The sequence below is a fragment of the Rhynchophorus ferrugineus genome, unplaced genomic scaffold, assembly GCF_030347505.1.
Source record: "Rhynchophorus ferrugineus isolate W39M unplaced genomic scaffold, kcgeb_rfMv2 rfM4, whole genome shotgun sequence".
NCBI classification, from domain to species: domain Eukaryota; kingdom Metazoa; phylum Arthropoda; class Insecta; order Coleoptera; family Curculionidae; genus Rhynchophorus; species Rhynchophorus ferrugineus.
The window spans coordinates 17,654,334-17,678,502 of NW_027472583.1; the positions used below are offsets into that span (position 1 = coordinate 17,654,334).

Sequence of the window (24,169 nt, forward strand, 5' to 3'; positions counted from 1 at the left end):
TTAATTTAAACCTATACAATTTTAATAAACTACTTACACAGTTTTATTAAATTTTTGGACTCGGAAGTTTGTTAGAACTGTTATTTCTTATCTAACAATTTTAGTTTTATATAGTGTCCCAAAATATACGTGATGAAATATGTGGCAGCTATTTGTTAGCAACTAAGACAGTTGACAGGTTAGGGAAAGGTGGTTTGCAAGATCATTCTTGTGATACCTTGAATTGAAAGAAATGGGATTGTGATATTCAGCGCTGCGGTATCGACTTTTAGATATATTTATGCAGTAAGAGTGCATATGTACGAGCAAGGTTATTAAGACAATTTACCTGAAATGCTCTTTCATATATAACCTTATCTTATGTACTTTATAATATAATAAAAAACACAGTTATACAAAGTTACTGTGCTTTCTATTTATTACAAATCTGGCGTAATTTTATGACAGAAAAATCACATGGCACACATGTTAGAACTAGTTCTTCACTTATCGTTCATTCATTTATCTAGTAATTTTCATTGACATTGTTCTTAAAGTTCGGACCGAAGATTTCAACCCCAAATTTAATTAGCGTTTGAAGGGTGTACGAAGGTCACTATTTATATTTCGGGAATTGGCAACACTGTTGTCATGTGAGTCCATCTGATGGTTCCATCGTAAAGTTTAACATTTTTAACGATATACGTACTCAGAACATTTTGTCGCACGGACGCTATTTGTTTATTGTATATTTAGTTGAAAGTTTCGTCTCGACAAAAAATGGAACTGAATCGTGAACGTTACCGTGCGATGATTTTTTACGATTGTCGACGTGGATTATCACAACACGAGTGCATCAATAAACTTAATTTGACTTTTGGCGATGAAGCTCCACCAAAAACCACCGTGTATTACTGGTTTAGTGAATTCAATTGTGGTCGTAGTTCACTGTCCGACGAGTTTCGTGAAGGCCGTCGAAAATCGGCTGTTATGCCACAAAACATCGATGCTGTGTGCGAAATGATTAAGCAAGATCGTCATGTCACCTATTGTGAGATTGAGTCATCCCTAAGCATTAGTTCCACCAACATATATACGATTTTACATGAACACTTAGCTGTGCGAATGTTATGTTCACGTTGGATTCCCCACAATTCGATAATCGCTCAAAAAAGGTTCGTGTCGATTGGTGCAAAGAAATGCTTAAGAAATTCAATCGCAGTGCTTCGAAAGGCGTTTATAAAATTGTGACAGGTGACGAATCATAGATATATTCGTATGAGCCTGAGAATAAGCAGCAGTCGACTGTATGAGTGTTCCAAGATTAACCAAATCCAACAAAATTTCTTCACGTACGAAGCACTTCAAAGAAAATGGTGGCTTGTTTCTTCGGGAAAACTGGTCATATTGCAACACTGCCTCCAGAGGATCGTAGAACAGTAAATTCTGATTGGTACACAACCATTTGTTTGCCAGAAGTTTTCGGTGAAATAAAGAAAACAAACGAGACGCCGGATTGTTATTCTTCATGACAGTGCGAGTTTTCCCACACATTGGCTCAAACAAGAAACTATCTGAGCACTCAAACATCGAATTGGTGGGTCATCCGTCGTACAGCTCTGATCTGGTACATAATGACTTCTTTTTGTTCCCATCCGTGAAAAATAAACTGCGTGGTCAACGGTTTTCATCGCTCGAAGAAGCTATTGAAGCGTTCAAAAATAATTTTGAAGGTATCTCATTCGGAATAGAATAAATGCTTTGAAAATTGGTTTTAGCGTATCGGTCATCGTGGCGAGTACTTTGAAAAACAATAAAAATATATTCGCAGTTTAACTATTTGGCTTTTTACTATTCCCGAAATATAAATAATGACCCCCGTATTGATACTCTCCACCTATTGATACTCTCCACATAAATTTAAAATACGGCATAATTTTCGCCCATAACATAACTATACGGATTCAAAGGATTTTTGTCTCTTCAACCTCCGGGTAGGTCCATTATTGTCGAGCAGTTGTGGTACATTTTTATGGTCACGCAATCTCACTGGGTGTTTTTGGCAAACCACTTAATTTCTTTCTTGACCGTTAATACTCTTATGTCTTGCGCGTTAACAGTGACATGAAGAGTTTTGTTTAGATAAAATTCGATCAAAAGGATATTAGGTTTCTTTTTGCAACCCCCCAGCTGCACACCGTTTTGTTCATACCAGCTACAAAATGTTAATTAACATAAATTATATCTTCATTGTTTTTTTATGCTTTGCACTAGTAACATTGTTATAAATTAATCTTACCCTGTTATTTAGAATACTGCTATAATGTTACATAATAGCCATCTAATGAATTTTCAGAATAACATGGATTCAAATTATATCAGGAGAAAAGTTGATCGTCTATCAAAAAGAATTAAAATTAATTAATATCAATTAAACTAACTCTTTGATGTTTATATACTTTACCTTTACCAAAATATAACCAAATAATAACCTAATGATGTTTTCTTAATATTAATGAAATATCGATTAATACTTCAAGTTAATCCAAGGCATTTGTTCAAATAGTAATTTAAAAATTTATACCGTAAAATTGGAAAGCCGTAACAACATAACCTCAAATTATTATTGATTCAAGTTCTGAACCGAGTAAGTCATTTGCACTTCTATTTTACTTAAATTTGGAGAAAACTGCAGATGAGATACTTCAAATGTTCTTAGGAGGCAATGCGTGGTAATTTCCTAATTCCAATAGATTAATACAGATAATTTAAGCAACTTCTTTCGCTTTTGATGACTCGGCAGTAGACTAATTTAAGAGATACTTGTGTAAGTGTAAGATGTATAAAGTTGTAGCGACCCTTTAGGCCACCACGACGACGTCTTGCTCTCTTTTTTTTTCTAGTCCCTTGTAACAGTACCACTTCCACGGTACTACCGTACTTCCTTTACCTAACCTAATATCTTGTCCATTCTCCCGTCGGTCACATGTATCAATTATAAATCGAAATAAACAAGTATTTCTTCAACCAGTGTTTTCAGTTGTCGCGCGAATTCCTTCCACAAAATGGTAGTGAGTGTTCGTACAAACAATCGCATCGACAGCCACACATTCCGACCGTCCGGCCAGACGAACATTCCTACAAAGTATTTGATGTATAAAAGAGAAAACACTTTCTTTGAATAAAATACTGTTTCAAGAAAAAAGGGGCAAAACGATATATCATATCCATACACAGTTTGACATATACGAAATCGTATAATATACTTGCAAACGCGACTTGAACAAGAAACTATTCGGATTGTGGTCGAATTGCCATTGGCGTAGTAGTAATCTTACTTTAAATCAATATTTCTATCTCTAATTTGCGTATTGCTATATTTTTATTATTCAAATTACTGATCAACCAAACCAAACCAAACCAAACAGATTGCTCTTCATTAAAGAAAGGTGGTACCATCAGTTATATAATATTTCCTGGTACTTTCTGAGATATTGTACAAATAATAAGTTTGTCGTGAACGGGTCAAATATTTATAGAGTAGTGATAACAAAAATAATACCACCGATTTCTAACGCAAACGCTTCACAGGTCTTGTTTACATTTTGATAAAACCTGTTGGGTTATCTGTAGTACTTTTAAAATGTTTCATTTACATACTTCTGGTTTTGTTTTCTTGTTTTCGTATAAAATTATTACCAAACATGTCTTGTAACTGTTTTTGATATACTCGTTCTTATTAAAATTATACATAGATATACATATAATATACATACATTAACAACATATCATCATTATAATTATTGTAAAATAGTCTGTCATAACCATTAAAATACTTCATAGAATTGATAGTCACCCACATGTTTGCTGAATTAGATTTCGCAGGAATTGAAATATCAAGTTGAGAAAAAAGTAATTTCGGTTTTTCTTAAAATATAAATGATCCCAGTAGATGACTTTGAAGACGCGTATATCTAACAACACTAAATTAAATTGAATGAAGCCATATTATGGGCATTTGAAATGTAAGAAATATAATAACTTGCTCTGTTTAATCAGTTATTTGAAAAGGAACAAATTCTGCACATGGTCATCGAAAATTGTGCGGTGTTGATTGTGATAAGTGCTTAAGTGAACATCAGTGTTCGATAGCGTGTGTTCCGGAAATTTCGGTGCTAACGATAAAAATCCCTGAAATTTATATTTCATCTCAACGATCTTGCCTACGGAAACAAAAGAACGAAGGATTCTACATTAATTAACAGTGAAAAATTTAATGTCCACTCGTGAATCGCTACTAAAATTAAATGAAAAATATCTAAACCATTAGTACAACTCTACTGCCAACAAGTAATATGATTAAAAAAGGCCACAATTGAACAATTAATTGACCGAAAAGTTTTGATGTGTCCACTGTATTGCCTGACGTTGCTCCGATCGACTACCGTTTGTTTCTGTCTCTGTAATACTGTCTTAATGGCGTCAAAGGGCGCTTGTGAAAACCACTTGATTCAGTTTTTCTCGTTGAAATCACACAAGTTCTACAGTGACGGAATTATAATTTTACGGCACATATGTATGATTTATAATAAATTAGCAGTAGCAACATAACATAAAAAAAACAAAAATTACTTTAGTTCCAACTCAATGTATGTGTATAGGTCATGTGTATAATATAGTCCGTCCAATGAAACAACCGATGAAGGCATACTTGACGTTCAATTGCAGCTTATAAAAATGTTAAATTTGTTTTAGATCTGGAACGATTTTTTCCTTCTCATTTTATCCTAGTTAAAAAGATATAGAATACTGTTTGATCAGTCCGACCATATAACCCAATCATCCATAAAATTGAATTAGGATTGATACTGGTGGGACATGTTGTCAAATTTCTGCAAATTTCTTAAAATCACTAGTAATAATAATTAGAGGTTATAAGCCGGTGATCGAATCACTTATCGATTTATAACATATCTTTATGTAGTGTTATAGATATTATAAATATTGCCATATATTCAAAATTTGCACAAGTTTCTATTTAAATAGAAAAGGCAGTTATTTTTTTCAAAATTTTCTTCACGAAACCCTAATGTCTTTTGTCTTCTCTGAATTCCAAATGACAATTTCAAGTACTCAACTTTCAGCTTTGTCCGCTTAGAATGGTTTTGCCAGCATTCATTTGAATCTTCCATTCAATGAATTATTTTGGTTGAGCAAATCTTTAGAAGTCTTCAGTTGCAATTGTTATTTAAACTCCATATTGATGTTCCTGAACCTTCAACCAATACTCTTCCACGCTGTTTTGATTTAACAATTGAACTGTTTGTTATTGGAAGACCACTTGATTTAGTATCGTTAATTTACGTTCTAAATATGCAGGCAGACTTTCACTATATTTAACATATTGTTCAAAAACTTCCCTTTCTAATATAGCGCACCACTTTTTCTGGTGGTCTGGGAGCTCCTATCTATATATTGTTTCAATAGATTTGTATGACGTGTTACTTAGGCGAATAATAAATTCCATTCCATCTTTCAGTCCAGAATATTCGTACAACATTGAATGTTGGTTCTGCTAATGTCCAAGGTCCAAGATTTACCTCACAAAACATAAAACAACTGGCGATCTTGTAGTGTCAAATAGTCAAATATTTTAATCATTTTATCATGTTTTTGTTTATAAATAATGACAAAATGATCGCCATTCAATCCATTATTTCTTCCAGTAAAATTTCAAACTTTAGTTTACTACAAACGACTTATGCGTAAGTCAAATGTATAATCACAGCTGATTATTAAAAGTTTAGTCAGTTTGCTCCAAAAATATGAAATCTGGACTGAAAACTGTTGACAAACAATCTGATGGATATTTGCAGGTTTTTGTACCCGATTCGCCAGTGGATAGGGACCGCGGGCGGTCCGACAGGGATTCCGGAGGGGCTCCGGTAAAGCAGGAACTCCACGTTAAACAGGAACCCCACATAAAACAGGAACCCCATGTAAAACAGGAACTCCACGACAGCAACAATCCTGTCGATTCTTACCATTCAATGTCCGAAGCATTACAAACTGTAAGTACCACTTGACTCTCAGTACTGGTACCGATATAGCGTGTCTTCTTTTCGGAGTATACAAATAACTGTCCATTGTGTGTTACTGTAATATTTGTACTTGCTGCATGTGTTTCGAATTTTATTTAGTTTTTTTTGGAATTATGTTGCTTTTAAGTTGATATATTAATTCATTTTTTCCTCCAGGCATTTTAGATGGTTTTAAATAAAGTTTTTATGAACTATTAAGGCATTACACTAAAATTATGAAACTAATTGTTTTTTAATATATCTTTCTCGATATTATAATGAGTTGGGTAAATTTCGTTTTTTTTTTTCATGTTTTGCAAAGCGAATTTATTTATATAAATTTGAATTATCCACCACAACGTTTTCCACACATCCACACGTTTTCAAGCCGAAGTAAATATTACCCGGACAGAGCAAGATCGGAGATATACGTAGCGATAATGCGTCAAAACGTCTCAGCATCTCTGAATTTTTGCCGAATAACTAAAAATGTGTGTGATATAGTAATCTAGTCGTAATGAAAGTTATCGCATTGCCTATTGATGATTCTGGTAGTTTTTCTAAAATCGTTTTTCGAAAACTGTTATTTTCTGACGGTAACGAGTCGAATTTAATGGTTAGGACATGTTCGAACAGTTCATAACCAACAATTCCTTTTCAATCTCAGTAAACACTCTTACACGTAAAGCCTGTTTTGCATTTTTCTTTTTCGGAAGTAAAAAAGCAATAAAAAGCTAAAATATCTAGTTTCAATCCGCAATAATTTTTTATTCAGTAAACGATTTACACTACCCTTCTATCTAAAATAAGTATTTCTAGTCTATTTTTCTATCATCTATTAGGAAAAACTGAAATTACCTTTTCTTGAACCGTATATATGTTGAGAAACATTATTTCACATTACAACGACTTAATATCCAAAAATATTTCAATTGTTAATAACATTATATTTAATTTACGTAAAAAGTAGCTATTATAGATCGTTTAAATAAAATGTGTCAAATTCCATTCCGTGAAACATGGTTGTGCATTTATACTTGTCACAGTTTCTGTGATTATATATAGTGAAGGGTGTGCAATTCGACCAAAAAAAATTATTCACGCTAGAAATCATGGTAGCACACGATGTTTTCTGGAACGGTCTCTTACATTCACTTGACACTCGGTATATTTAATACCGAGAAGCGTGGTTTAGAGTGCACATTAAGTGGCCGTTCATTTATCAGGTAAGACAATTTAAAACAACTTTAAAAATTGAAGAAATAGAGGCAACAATTTAAATCACACACCTTTTTGCGGTCATAATCTATGCCCATTTTTATCATTCTACCTAATAAAAATGAAAATTTCCTTCACCCCCTTCTAAGACAGAAATAAGGCATGCTTTAAACTCCCTAAAAAATGTACCTACAATAAACAGCAAACCGAAATATTTTCAATTCAATCTTTCTAGAAATATAACGAATCCCTGTAGAAAAAACGATGTTAGTTTGACAGCGATCTAGTCGTCGATCCATTTTTCTTCTTTATTTCGAAACCGTAGCCAATCCATGCTGCATCAATCTGAACAAGTGGTAATCACAAAGCACTATGTCTGTGAGTACATGGGTGCGGCACAACTTTCCATTCGAGCTGCAATAACTTTTAACTCTTTCCTCTTAGTTCCACTTTTCATTTCTTGTCACAATATGCCATAAAAATCCTCTTTTTATCTGGAAAGCAATGAAACCACAATGTTGAATTTTTGGGCTTCTAGGCCGATCTTTGTCATTGACATTAAAATCACCGCTTCTAAATCATTGAAACCAAAACCAACAATTAAGATATGACGGGGCAGCATCATCATACAAGTGTTTGATGGGCTTCACCAGCAGGTTTCTTCAAACCTAACAAAAAAGTTACGAATGTGGAAGTTGTAGTTTTGAGTTGTATATACTGCATATTAAATGAAAAATTGTTGTTTTATGTGTCAAGAAATGTCAAAAATAATTGAATTTAACAGTTGTTTACATTAATACTTCGCATTATCACTAATAGATAACGAATTCATTCCACTATATGTTGTGACACAACCTTTTGGAAATCAAACTTTAACCCATTTTTATAACCTTAAAATTTTTAAATGTTGAATCTTTAAAAAATTAAGAATCTCCTTGCAAAGGAAAAAACCATCTCCCCTCAAAAAAAATATTTATAATAAGCGACAATATAAAAATATAAGGGAAATAAGTAATAATCTGCAATATTTTATAACATAAAAATGTATTACACATAACTGATACCTGCAAAATAATAAATCGTTCACTGCCCGAAAAAAAAACAAACAAGCCAGTAATTATGTGGCAGAATATACAAGCGCGACAGCGTGTTAATATTTTACATCGGTTTTAAATATCTTCTTGATAATTAGAATTCTGTATGGGTGTTGGCAATGTAGGTCTAATCTAAATAATTCCTAATTTGAATATAGAAATAATGCGAATGCTAAACTCTGGCTTCTGACAAACAAATCACAATACAGAATACAGAAAGTAATGGTAGGTCGTTTTCTAGATACGATCTGTTTTCAATGGTCTCAAATCGATTTTGGCAAGCGCGGAGTTATCAGTCATCAGATCTCCATTCTTAATTTAAATATTTCTCGTATAAATTCTATTAATATTAATAAATGCATTTTAATCGAAATTATTCGACTAGTTTTCTTTCTTAATAGTTACTGTAGACTGCTAGGTTAAAATCAGAAATATGTTATCTGTATAAAAATATTTTTTTAATATACAAAGATGAAGTTATCGAAAAAATTAAAAATTGAAAAATCAAGTTAACACAAAAAGTGAAATCTTCATATCTCGCTGGCGAATCACCAACTTACAAGAGCTTCCTTGGTTACTGGCGTGACTGAGATATTTTTTATTTTTTTTTATAAAAATACCCATCTTGGAATTTTGAACCCGTGACTATCTCAGCAGTAAGAGGTTGCAGCCGCTACTGCTTTACGAGGGCTTAATAAAATGACTTATTTGACTTTTGAAACCCTTCCTCTCCAATCAAAGTACTTCCAAGACGTGGACGTACTTCCATTTTAAACATTTTGGTGTCGAATATCTCAATAAAAAATGTCAAATTTTACCCAACAACAACGTTCATTACTCAGAATTAGCTGTACGTCAACTTTTATTAATGTAATCAAAATCTTAGTGACTAGTGTTTCTATCACATAATAACATTAAACATTTGTCTGTGTTGTCTGGTTGCAAATTTAATATGAGTACCTTATAGTAGGTACATTAATAACTATGAATATTCAAAATAATTATCAATTTTATAGATTTAAGTTATATGAGTGATTTTAAAGTAATTCCTAAATATGGAAATTGATATAAAATAATGTACCACAGTTAATTCCTTAACTGAATAATTATTTTGCTAATGGTGGATATATTTATTTTTGAGTTATCTAAAATAAACAACGACTATGTTGGGTCGAGACTCTACAAGTAATTTTTCAAATTATTAAAGCGATTAAATGACTAAATTCTAAAATAAGCAGTACTTCTGAGAAACTGATCCGAATATCTATATTTTTCAACCACTAAGAATATAACAATTATGTAATCAATTTCAATTCAATTGGCCTTTTAGAAATACGAAAAACATCATGATATTGATTCCAAAAATATTGAATAACTGCCAGCGTGAAGTTTTAACCAGTTTATGTGATGATAATCGACATACAAATAATTCAAAACAGGTGTTCTCCATATGTCTCAACCCCACCATAATCCTTGTTGTAAATCTCATTGTTCGATCTAGTAGTGTGCAATTTATTGGTTGGTAGTAGAGACGGTGACAGGGAACCCAAAGGATAGATCGAAGGTGTTTGTTAATATCTGCATACGATAACTCAGAGCAATTGGTATATTGTTGTCAGTAACTTTACTGTTGTTTAAATATTTTATTTGGGAATATTCAAAGCCACTGTGTTAGTTACCATAGCATAGCAACATCCCTTATACCCATATTCCAGTGTCGGATCTACTTTTTCTCGAAGAACTACAGATACCATACAAAGCTACTATTTTCAGCCTTTATTCCAGCTTTATGAATTCCTGTAATTGAATAGTGTCAATTTTTTTTATAGAATTATGAAAAAATCTATTATGATTTAACGAAATGCTAATAAAATGTATGAGTCAGTTTGATAAAGTAACAATTTAATAGTTATTTATAGCAAATAACTCTTAGAGTATATTGAATTAAAAGCATCATAACACCTACATTTACTTTTAGTTAATTTGATTTATTCAACAGTGGATATGAATCTCCACCAAGTAACATGACGAATACACATTAATTAGTGAATTCTCAATATAGGTATAAACCAAGTAACCCAAAAAAAAACATTTAAGGAACATAATTTAGTAAATATTACCATGTATGAATATAAAATGAAAATCATGTGTACTAACAAACGGTGTAAATTGGACAGTTAAATGGATACAGCCGAAATGAATTCACTATATTCACGCCATCGCTTCAATCAATCAATTCGCACAATCAGGATATTGAATTTAAAACGCTCTACAATAACTAGTTTAGTCTTAATAGAAATGTATTAATATCGACATAAAAGGTATTGTCTAGTAATTAGTAAAGCTTTTAACTATATTCGAGATTTCTTATCATCGTAGCGGCATCACGTCATCAAAAATCACGGATTTTTATGTGAAAGGATATGTGTGCAATGACGGTATGCACTTCTTTAGCGAATTTCACGTATAGAGTAAGAAACTATAAATAAATTTTTGATAAATGTTGCAATAATTGTTTGTTAAGTATTGGGAAATAGGGCTTATTTAGAATTTACTGATAATTATTTTCTGAATTTAAGTAAATACAAATATTAATGCATTGATACTAAGTTATCTGGTAAGTAGTACCTGTTTTGAAAAAATTAAAAACTTATGAATGGATTAAATAAATTCCGTATAATGGCCAGTGAATTTTAGTACACTTAACACATCCTTCATTAAGCATCCGATTTAAGGCAAAAAGAAATATTCCGCCTTATTCGTAATAATACTTTTCTCCTAAAATAATTCAACACTCCTCGATTTGTTTTTGGTCCCTTATAATGCCCCCCAACAGCTAGTATCCACTTAGATAACGATCTTTCTGCAAACATTATTTTTTCCATTTATTATATTTTTACCGCCTTAAATTGTTAAGTGTATTAATTCAACTAAAGTTTTTCCATTCTCAATGCTCTTCATGCATTTTCTGGCTCAATCAATTTACTCAAACAAGTTCAGTAATGAGAACATTCAGAATTACAAAATGTCGATCCAATTCACAATCCCTCAAACCAGAAACTAATCACTGGGTACTAAATGTTGCGAATATGATGTATGCCGAAAAAACTTGTATCTTAACTAGTGCAATTTTGGTATCGGTACAATAATACACTTCATGAAACATCATTTTATTTTCGTGGTAATCAATATAAATAATTGCACAAAAAAACTAGGACAACTATAACTTGTACTTATGGTCACCACTGACTGGTTGACTTTTCAATAGTTTCTGGAATGGTAATGTTATTAAGGTGATCTTACATATGAAATGCTTTTCACAGTGTTATACTTTTCTTTTTTTCGAAACTTGGTTAATCTATTAATTTGCCAATATAAAGCTTCAATTATTGGATTATTGGTGAATGCCTATAAAAATATATTTTATGTCATGCATATTGAAATTTGTTACTGTGATAAATTGTGAATTTTAACTAGATTTTATATTTTTTATAGTTTCTTACTCTTCTTTATACATGATCGCGTTTTGTCTGTCCCCACGTATAGAGGTAGAAGGAGGAAGGACGTGTGGAGGTTCCGTATATCGTGGGGTGTACGGAACTGCTATGCGCGTCTCCAGGGCGATTTCTGAGAACGTGTCGACTTGGAGATTCGTTGCATTACCCAAACAAAGACAGGAACCCGGCCATTGACACATATCCTTCCCTTTCTCTGTCCGCAGACGACATCTAACCCTTTCCTCCCGCCTTCTACCTCTTGGGGCCGCCACTTGGAGCCACCCGGGTCACCTTACTCTGATCGGGAATGTACCACCTTGGCTCTGCTCACCACCGCATCTAAAGACCGACACTTGACGTTACGGCAATATCTGGATAGCCCAACAGGAGACGTCGCAATGTCCGAGCCTTCCGCTCGTTGTCCGGGTACCGGAATCGAAATGACCAACATGCAGGTCATGCCCAGTTTCTATCGAGTACCACTGCCGGTTCCGCCGGAGATCAGCGGAAAAAACACCTCCCAGGAATGTTCGGTAATTCAAACCGTCACAAAGGCAACAACGGCGCCGACTTCGGGCATAGGCTTCCGTCCGCAAGTCGGTCGCAAAGGTTCCCGTTTCAGACACTCGTGGCTGGAATCGTACATATGGTTACAGTATGACGAACAACAGAACATAATGTTTTGCAAGTTCTGCAGAAAGTGGAGCGGAGACATGCCAGATATCAGGACTTCTTTCGCAGAAGGCAGCACGAACTTTCGATTAGAAATCGTCAATCACCACGATAAGTGTAAAGCACATCGGCTGTGCGTCGCGCGAGAATACCACTCGGAAACGGTAGTTCGATCAAAAATGTCAACCACAGGTTGCTTTAATGAATCCGATTCTTCAGCAAAGCAAAGCTAGACGCGCATTTTTCCGATGAAGCCAAAATTTCTAGTCGTTTTTCGTAGCGAAAGAGATACATTAAAATAAAAATAACGAAAGTAATATCGGTTTATAGCTTAACATTATTGTTTTCGTCATATCATTCATTATTAGTACCAAAATTAGCTTTAACACTTCAAATTGACATTTTCTTGTTTGAAAATGATTCGACCAATCAAAAATTCAGTATTTTTATCACTCATATCTATATAAAACATATTTTGTAAAACAATTTTACACGTATAGGCTGTCCCAAATTTTACGCAATATTTGAATTCAATAGAAAATATGTATTTTTTTTAATGAATCATAAAGATAGCATGTGGAATGGCACATCAGGCAAATGACCTTCACTGCGTTGTTATCTCTTTTGTATAAATATCTGAATTTCCTTGTAGCAGGATAGATTATGTTCAAAGCAATTAGCCAGAAAAAAATAATGTCGTGATACCGTTTATTTCTTGACCAGCCTCATTTTCCAAAAAGAAAGGTCCACTGATGCCTCTAACCCAAAATTCACATCAAATAATAACACATTGTCGATGTGTTCATATCTCTCTGAACCTCAAAAAAGACAATGACGAAGCCGGGATTATTTTTGAAATACTGTTCAACAATTCATTCACGTTCATTCATTAAATTTCAACGGTCAGCTATCAAACTGATTTATCTTTTCTTTTTTGGTGACAAATTCTAATGTCATGTAAATTTTGGGACACTTTTTATATATTTATACATTATAACAGAGGGATAATTTTGTTTTAAACAAGTTACCTGGCGTTTTAAATGGTGTAAGTTTGACTCAAGCACCTTAAAACTTTGAGTAAAACTATTTCTCCTATATAGGTGTGGCTAATAACGAGAGTGGTATTGGCTCGATCGCGACGTTATGTCTTTCACAACTTTATGTGAAGTCACATGGTACCAACTTAAGCAGATAATTAAACAGAGAAATTTTGTACTTGACCACCTACATGTCTAAACAAACTGTAGATCTCAGTAGTTCATTATTCTGATGAAAAGCGCGTAACATTGTTCTGTTCTCTCATCATTTTACCGAATTGAACAAGAATCTCATGATACAGATGTCTCATCATTTTTCTTTCCGATAATCTGGAAGTCCGATTCAATTTCAGAAATGTTTTATAGTCTACATCATTTTCAAAGGCCTTCAAAGTTTTTCATACAGCTTTTTATACAAAATTTGCGTAACTTTGTGAATTATTACGATTTCAATATGAAGTACACATGATTGTTAAAAAAAATATTTTTCACCGAAATTAATTGTTTATACTTATAAATAATTTTTACTAATTGTTATAAATGTGGATATTTCACTAGATAATCGAATGAAAAAGCTACAGAGCTATACTGCTTTTGAAAATGCTATAACTTCGCAAATAATTTTCTGCCTTTACTCTGCTGTCCGTACACTACACAACTTGGCTTTCAAGGTCATATTTCGTTATCCAATTTTCTGTCTAGCTTAGTGTCTTAATTCAGTTATTTTTCCAATTTCAATATAACAATATATATACTAATATTCAATAAGATAAGTTTCAATAAAAAAAACTTTACACGTTTTATATGAAGCTTGAACTGTTCCTGTTTTTTTACACTTATGATTTTATAATATAAAAAAATCTACAACAAAAAACCAGAAAGGGCAACAATTGAAAAAGAAATCATTACTCCACTTATCTGTTGGTTACACGATTTACATGCGTAGTTTATCTGTAGTAGCATCAGTTTCGTTATTTTATAGCCACACCTCGTATAAAAGAAAGTTTATATATTAAAAAAAATATACATATTTTTACACAATCTATATATTTATATAATACTTTATAAATGCTTGTGATAAAGAAATAGTGTTATAAATTTAGCTAGGGCGTATATGGAAATATTGGGTCCATTTTTTTGTTATGTAGTACTATTCTTAAATATTACATAAATATGATAACAACCAAGGCTAGTGTACCAGAATATGCCATAATATTGTTTTTTTTTGTTTACTATATTTAGAGTAACACATATATATCGATATCAGTGTTAGTAGATTTCTTAGTCTAAAGCATCTCTATCTGCTGTTACAGCATTCAGGGTATTTCTTGACGCTTTTCTATTGTTTTATTTTTCTTGTATGTTGGTAGTATTTTAGTTTGTAAGGTTACAGTTAGTGAGATCAATATAAGCTCTTTAAGTGTTAAAATTTAAATTTATACATTATATATATTTAACGCCCTTATTTTATACATTTCTTGTTGCTTAAAGTTTTATATTAAATGTTATTCTATTCTTAGTCATTATTTCTTTATTATTTTTATTACATGTATAGTATTTTATTGTGAACGTTTAATTAAACCAAATATAAGTTTATTTCACGATAATGAGACATTTTTATTATATTTTTGCTGAATTTTAAATCAATGTTATTTTGATAAATTAATTTTTGAAAAATTAGTTCACCTCATGAATTTATTTTAATTATATAAGGTGCATTCCCAAGTAAACTTGGCTGTTATCAAAATACTACTGTGTAGTGGTACCACCTATGAATTAATTCCTAGGTTGTAAAAGAGGGTCTTTCAATGACAATATATGTTATATTAATGCAGAAATTAATGATTTCATGATAATCAAACATCAAAGAAATTAAATAATAAATAATATATAATAAACTAATGAAAAGGAACTTAAGTTTGAAAAAATCGTGTTTCATTTACAATTTTTTTTTCTTAATCCATCTATTATGTTTGACTTTTATATATTATATTTATATTAATTTTTTGACCAGGGAGGTAGCGTGAGTGTTCACCAGGAAGAAGCTAGAATATCGTTAACGAGTCAACCAGATCTTCCTGATAACAATGAACTGGCAAATTTGCCACCACCTGATATGACCGACACGATAGATGGTAAGTTGCAGGACCCTAAGAGGGAGAATCTTCACACTCATTATTGTAGTACAATAGTATGAGTTGATGCCTTTGTATTGTGACCTAGTTAACTGTACTATTGTATTACAAAAAAGAAACTATACACAAATTTTATTTAGTTCTGCTATGGCTGTGTCTTTTTATAATGATTTCTTTTTTTGCTTCGTTTCATTTCAATTTTTTTCGCTTGTTTGTTATTTCGAATATATTCTATATGTCATGTATATAATGTTTGTTTTTTGTAAATATTATTATTTAATATACTCACTCGTTTGCATCTGTTTGCTTTTTCTAACCTTCCCTTCTACTACCTTGTCCTATTGCACTATGCTTGACTTTTTACCACTAATGATTGCTTGGCTTCTATCTAATTTTGTACATAAACCGTTTTTAGTTTTAAAAACATCTTCCATATGTTGAAATTACTTGTTTAATTTTTTTTTTTGGTTCGGATGTTTATAAAACTAAAGGCTGCTTACTGCTATCATTCCACAACTAAAATAGCTTCATTTCCGCGGTTACCATTCGTCAGTATTCCGAGTGAATGAATGATTTATTTTCCTTTTTTTGGTGAGATTAACTTAAAAAGTAAGTATGTATGACACAATATACGGTAAGTATTTGTACGAAACTTACTCCGAGTGTAATCAAAACCGATGGAATATCGCACACGATAGCATTTGTTTTGTGTTTTCAGTGTGTTTTTCCAGAGAGTCCGTAAAAATTAAATGACGGACTGAAAGACGTTTAAAATGACGCGGCAAGAAAACGGGGGAAACGACTCGGATGATAAATGATTCAGAAGTTTTCTTTCTTTCTGGCCGTGAAAACTACGAGATAAATCGTGCGGGAATTTGTTTCAGTTTGAACTTTCGGACTAGGAAAAATCATCTTTGCCGCGCTGACGTTTTTAATTAGTGCAGAACGGCAGAACTGTTGACACGATGTGCAAATCGAGTTAGGGGCATGGCGAAAGAAGCGCTGATTTTTTTTTGGTCTCTGGGAGCTGGCGGTTTCTTGTCTTTTCCGGGTAATTGGCTTTAGTTAAGACCGCCTACTCTAATTATCGCCACGCCTTTTGCGAACGGAGAAGCACCGACAATTGTGAAAATCGTACGTTAATAATCATTGGTGTTAATATCAGAGTATACCTTTTCAGCATTCTCACAAACTACATATACTGAAAAATGTTAATGTTTTACATAACGTAATCTCAAGATTCAACGTCACAAAACTTTTTGAGGTATATGACGTATGAATGCATGATAATTAAACATGATTTAATTTGAAAGTCTATTTCATTAATTATTAGGTGTACAAATAAAACTCATCATTCTGGAACCTTCATTAATAGTCGACATATTTTGCTTTGATTTAAAAAAGTCTACGCATGAAGGGGAGGATAACGATTATATTTATAAGCATACTGAAGAGACGAAAAATTTAAGAACAGGGAATTTGACATCAAAGAGAAAACATATCTAGTTTATCCGATAAAACAGCCAACGCATGTCATCAAAATTTATGACGTCAGCTGATTTAGTTATATGTCCCGACGAATCAGACACCTTTCTGTCTTTTTTTAACCAAGCAAAAATCCTCCCCGAAAAAGAATTTTGCGTTTTTACAATCAGAATTTTGCATTATCTTCGACGTCATCTATCACGTCGTCTATCACGTCGTCTATCACGTTCATTGACTGTTTTATTGCAAATACTACAGTAAAAGATTTGAAAACTTATAAAGGTAGTAAATCGAAGGCTCAAACTAAACCAAAATATCGTAAGAGAATGTTATTTTTTATTTTGAAAATCTTGTAAAACTTTACATAGAAACACCACCCACTATATTTATCAGACGTAGCTCCTTCTGATTTTTGTGTAATACTTATAACACTTATTATACATGAAGATAACAATAATTGTGTCCTATATGAGGCTAAAAAATACTTCTGGCAAAGTACTACTAACTAGCATATTTTATTGGACTTCCTACTGTGATGCAGGCTTCTGAAATGAAACACGGGCGAGTTATTTATTCTATGAAATCTATAGGTTTTTAAAAGTTTATTAGGTATCAGGCGAACAGAACTATTGCGGAATGGCAGTGTATGAATTGATTTTTTAACGAAAATGCCGTGAAATCCAATGTTATGTAATAAGGTCCATTATCTTGATAATAAAAATCAAGAGTGGGTTTCACGCAAACACCTACATAATATTTAGTATAAAGAGCAAAAGGAGTTCATAATAAAAACACCATGATGATGATAGAGAACTATCAACAGAAAATCATTTTATTTTTTACTTACTTTGACATGTTGACATAAAATGGAGTGTTTTTATTTGCAAACGAGAGCAAAATCGTTTGAGGTCGAAATGTGTTTCAAAATTGATTGACTTATTCAAATGTGAAGTTAGAGACGTCAACAAGGTTTTTTTCTAATCATCCCTTAATCCCTTGATGAATCTATTCCAAATTTGCTTTTCATCGGTAAATGTTGAACCCTCTACAGGTTGATGGTTGTATGCATTTAAACAATATATACAAGTCAAAAACGCTTGGTCGTTAAGAACATTTCCTGAAAAACAAAAATTATTTTTAAAACAAGATTTAATGCAAATTCATCGCTGGATTTTTTCACTCATGTTAAAAACCAGTGAAACTCACTTTTTTGGACGAATCCAAGCGAATATTATTAACCAAGGCCGTGCTAACTTAAAAAAAGAATCAAATTTTAAAATGTCTTAATTTAAATAAAAAAATGTTTTAAAGGTCTGACTGCCTATTGGCCACTAGTAAATCAATTGTCACACTGTCAAAAAATGCACACTCTACTTGTAAATAGTAAAATTCTTCATAGGATAACGTTATTAAAATTATATACGTAAAAGATTTTAAAATAATTTCTGATTTATTCAAGAAAATGAGCTTCGGATTATTTATACGAAACTACTTCAAAGATTGTGTATTATTTGTTGCTCTATTTCACGCCCAGCTCAATGAAAATATCGCTAAGTTCGTTGTCGTTGTCGTTACCATCAATCCCCTTAAAACATCCTCATAGAAAATAGTCCCACAGCATCAAGTTACAGCAGTACACTGTCTAATATCAGTTAACAGGTTTTTTACCTTCTATTTATCTACCATTTTTATGACATTACTTCGAAACCTACACTTCAAGCAGCTACACTTTCAGGATGCACCCAAGATTACATTACTTTTACCATTTGCAGCGAAAATAAACGTAACAAATTTCATAACTCTAAATTTTTCAATAACTTTCAACCGTTCACAACGTTGTTTCAGAATTAAGCGCGCAATCCCTTCCAGCGAAATTTAAAATAATGTATTCATCAATATCAAGCACGGTAGTATTGCCATTGCCGAAATAGAAGTGTTATTTTGATATTATCAGAACTTTATAATAATAAGCAATATAATTTCAAATATTTGACGCCACACTTACCCGCATTTAAATGATGCAGTAACCAAGACGATCTATTTAAGTCGCTCTTTTATTTCGATCCAAATGTGCAATTTAAGTAATTGAATGTTAGTGTACAGTCGAAAAATTATTCTTCATAGAATTTTTGTCGATATATAGCATAATTATGTGCCTTTACGTGTAACACCATTTTAATGATTGCTCGAAAAATTACTAATAGTATGGCTTCAAAGGGTTCGTAAACGTTATTCTACTTGCTTGCAAAATTGTATGTTTTTTAGTAGTAGTTATATAATAGAGCCGGAGAAACAACTTAATACTTTTAACGGATTCTTTTTAATTCATGTTAGGGTATTTTTTGTAAATTTAAGATTTTATTATTAAAAAATGTGTAGATTGTCAATTTTTACTAATAGTAGCCGCTACTTTCATTCATCTTCTTACAACTTCAGTGAAGTTATCCAATGTTTGGCTTATTGAAAATAAGATGGAATATAATACAATATCTGATGAATGTGGTTGACAGTGTGAAACATTATAAGTGTCTTATGGATGTCGTAATACCGCTTATTGCTTTTGTAGTCCTAAATCTAGCTCAAACTGCAGCTGCAGCCATTGTATTTTTCAAAATCTATAAAATAAAATACAAACAGGTTATTTATTCTTAACCTCCCGAAAAACAATGTGCTTTAAAAAAAAGAAAGGGTTTTCTGTCCATAAATCTGACCTCTTAACCATGTTGCAAGGAAGACAATATCACGATTTTTACGTCTTACTTTTTTTAAACAGAATAGTGTATACTGTAAAGTGATCCAAATTAAATATTAATAACTGGCCATTTTTTAATAATTTTCGAAGATTTTCTGGTAAAATCATCAAGGTAAAACTTATGAGATTTCTGGGCGAAAATCTGAAGCAAATGATTTTCACAAGCCTTTTTGAAACCAGCTTTACATCATTAGGATAATTTTACTTAAAAGAGAATTGGACGGAGCAAGGTCCGTGCTATACAGTGGCTGAACCAAAACTTCCCAGTCAGTCTCTCTCAATTTTTACCGAATTACTAATGACATTTGTTATCTAACTTTGTTGCAATGCAAGACAACGACTTTCCTATTGACTTTTATTTTAAGTCACCTGTTTCAACAGTATTAGTTAACGATAACATCGAGCAACAATTATTTTCTAATCCCACCAAACACTTAATATCACTTTTCTTGGCATCAATGCAGGCTTTACAACCATTTATGAGCTTCTCCTGGCTTCTATCGCGATCTTTTCGTCCATCTCCATCGCCCGTTTGTAAAATTATTCGAGTTCGTTTCACAAAAAGAAAGTCAGTCCAGGAAATGTTTCACTATTAATTCATGTGGAAACCAGATATCGAGCTTCTTCTAGTCTTATGTAATGGTTCAGGACTATTTTTTAAATATTTATCGACGTATTTTACCGAGGAGTAACCAGTAACTTAGAGATTATCCCAGAAGACATCCAGTCTTACCCAGACTGGGATCATTTTCCTTGTCGGATTTTGCACTCTTGCAAGGATAATGACAAATGTTAAACAATCACAAACATAAATTAACGACCATGTCCTAGTAGGGTTCGAACCGAAGCGATGTCGCAAAATATGCCGGTTTACCTCCATATTTTAAAGAATGTCATCGAAATGTCCCAAACAAGCAAACCAGTTTTAACACTTGTGTTTATTTAATAGGCAATTGAAAAGTCCCCGGTCTGACACATAAATTTTACGGCGTCGGATTAATAGTTTGTGAATTATGGCATTTTGAGTGAAGCAACTTTTGTTTTGTGAAAAAAAATGTTAAAAAGTAATTTCGCGTGTTGATAAAATATTGCTTTTTGAAGGGAAAAAATACAGTTGAAGCAAAAACTTGGCTTGATGCCGAGTTTCCAGACACTGCCCCAGAAAAAAAATCATCAAGGATTCGTATGCTAACGCGCTTAGACGTGGTGAAATGAACACCGAAAACGGTAAACGCAGTGGACGCCCAAAAGAGGTTATTACCAACGAAAACATTTAAAAAATCCACAAAATGGTTTTGAAAATGAATGAAATAGCAGACACTCTAAAGATATCAATTAAACGTGTACATCATATCATTCAGACCAAAAACACCGACGAGTTGATGATTCGGAGCACTGTTTGAAGATGATCAAGCGTAATAAATCCTAGTTTTAGCGTCGTTATGTGATAAAGTACGATAACTTGTGACTGAGCAAACAAATGACTGTAGCTTTTATCTATGAATTCATTGAATAAGTATTATTAGAAATATGTGATTTGAAAATCATCTATTAGGTAAAACTGAAGTTCAATTAAATTGTGTTAGCATGATTATAATTTTCCACTTTTCCGTATAAATATCACTAAAAATTCAATTATCGTAATTTTCCACCCTGTTTATATAGGACTTGGGGGAATAAAAAAGGCCGGCGAACTCCATAAGCCGTTTGAAGTGACGTGACGAGCAAATGGCAAAGATGATAAACGATCGGGAGTTCTCCCGTTGACCGTGAAAACTAGATAAATCGTTCGGTAATTTGTTTCAGTTAAACTTTTGGACTAGGAAAAATCATCTCACTCCTCTAGACGTCTTTAATTATCGGCGAATGAAAGCTGTTATGTTCGAATTTCATTAAAAGCAACGAAAGCGGAATTATTTCTAAAAGAAGATTGTTAAGAAATTAAATTATCTGTTTTGAAATTCTCGCATTTTCTTGCTACGACTTTTTATCGAAAAAATGTTATTCAAACATCATCGGAAGTATCAGTAGATATAAAATGATAAGAATTGAGTGTCACGAAATATTTTCTGATTGATTTCGACATGTCTGCCATTGTATTGAAAAATAATGTTGTCCTGCTTTTCAAAGTACATAAATGCAGATTAATAAAAATATTTTCATCGACGGCTACTACTTTTTCTCCAATCTCAGGCTATTTTGACCCTCTGCAAAAGAAATGGACCGATGACCTGCTAAATAGTATTGCTTTTGTCAGAACAGTCAGTAATTAAAATACGAGGGTGGTTTGATAAGTACTTAGTCTACAAAAGAAAAACGAAAATTTTGGCAATTTATTTCGTTAACTTCTTTAACCCGTCTGAAAAATACGTTTTCTCGAGGTCTGCAAGGTGGCCCTCCGTACCAGCGATGACCTCCTCATTGGTTCAGAAACCAAAAGAAGTAGCACGGCGTCAAATCTGGAGAATACAGTGGATGGGACTCTTACAGCGGCTGCGAATACCACATTTCTGCCCTCATAGAAATTTAATTCTATGAAAGAAATTTAATTCAAATATTTTTTGTCTTTGAATTTTATATACATATATTTTATATATGTGTATTTTAAAGTCTCCTTTTACCAACTATGGGTTTATCTGGACTGGGCCTAAAGTTTAACATGGGCTCCGAACCTCAGTCCTCGGCTTAAGCCTACCGACTGGCGGGTGACCAACTTTAGAAATCATCCCAGAAGACATCCGGTCTCACCCAGCCTGGTTACTAGGCGTGGCTGGGATCGTTTTCCTTGTCGGATTTTACACTCTTACCTAGAACATTCACAAATTTTAAACAATCACAAACATAAATTTACGAGCGTTTCCCAGCAGGATTCGAACCCGCGGCTATCGCAGCCATTTAAGACAGAAAACTAAAACTCCCCTCGCTGCTTAATTAATACATTTAACATATAAAAAATAGAAAACCGCGATTTTATATGAAACTCGAAAAAGTGATGTAAAATGATGAAACTGAGAACCTAGAAAAATTAATGAAACCAAAGCCATCTTTTAAAAAGCAGACCTAGTTAAAATGTTCTATCCAAATGTAAAAAAATAATTCTCTATATTCCTTAGTTTTAAATTCATGGTGCAAAATGAGTTTCTCATTTACCATTCCCGAAGTTTTCATGCGCGTCTCTATTGTTGATAAGTCAAATGTCAAATTTTTTTTTTCGGAATAAAACTACATAATTTTCAAGAAAATGGAAAAATGTATTTATTCAATGTATTGACAATTTGATTCTATACATCTTGCCCATCTTTCAAGCAATTTACGAAAATCATGCCCAAAAAACTATTTGTACCTTGAGCAAAACCATTCATCTAGCGATTACCTAACTTATTCGAAATTGGCAAAATGCTGTTCTGCAAGCGCGTTACCTATTGATGCGAAAAGTTGATAGTCGGGCGGGGCAAGGTCTGGAGAGTACAGCGGGTACGATAATATGTCCTATCCAAGAGTTTTCAGTGCTTCCATAACCGGTTTTGCTTTATGAGACTGCGTGTTATCGTGCTGTAAAATCACTTTACCGAGTCTTCAAGTCCACTCTGAACCTTTTTCGAGCAATGCATGGTTCAAATTGATCATTATTTATTGGTAGCGATCACTATTAACTATTTTAACAGTTCGTAATACACCACGCCATTCTGGTCCCACCAAACATTTAACGCTTATTCCAATTGTATTTGAGTTTGGATTCTATTTGAACTTCTTCTATCTATCGAAATCACCATTTTTGGTTTGAAATTTTCGAAACCACGCTCGCCGTAGGTTTCTACCAGCAAACGATAACTTTGAGCGGCCTTTTCCTTTTGATTAATTTATAATAAAAGTAATGCGTGACGCAAATGTATGTTTTCAGGCACGAAACCTGACATTTTCAAAGAAATAAAACTCTAATACGGTGTTATTTTCGCAAACTATAACATGTATTTTGAAGCTTGATATTAATGGAATAAAATGACATATATGTCAAATCATAACATTGGATACTTAAGTCTAGCGACATTTGTTGGAAAAGCCGGTAATAACTTTCCGGTACACCTGGTAGATTAGAATTCTTAAATGTCATGCATGTATGTCACTATTAATCGAGAAATTCCTCCAATTCGTCATTATTGAACTTATTGGCTATCCGAGTTTTTCCATTTCTAGCAAATAAAAATCACTACTTTTAAGAG

At 32.8% G+C, this 24,169-nt stretch overlaps 1 protein-coding gene across 7 annotated transcripts in view; it reads left to right on the forward strand.

The window, feature by feature from the left end:
* The window catches only part of fru (sex determination protein fruitless), a 47,062-nt gene that overhangs the window by 12,378 nt on the left and 10,515 nt on the right, over positions 1-24,169 (forward strand). For 3 of the 7 annotated variants that reach the window (XM_076403318.1, XM_076403319.1, XM_076403317.1), the window contains exons 4-5: positions 5,856-6,050; positions 15,592-15,712. In XM_076403318.1, the coding sequence (XP_076259433.1) occupies positions 5,856-6,050; positions 15,592-15,712 (316 nt within the window). Of the gene's footprint in view, positions 1-5,855; positions 6,051-12,092; positions 15,185-15,591; positions 15,713-24,169 lie in introns of those variants that run through there. The other 4 variants (XM_076403314.1, XM_076403316.1, XM_076403315.1 and 1 more) reach the window with 2 other exon arrangements.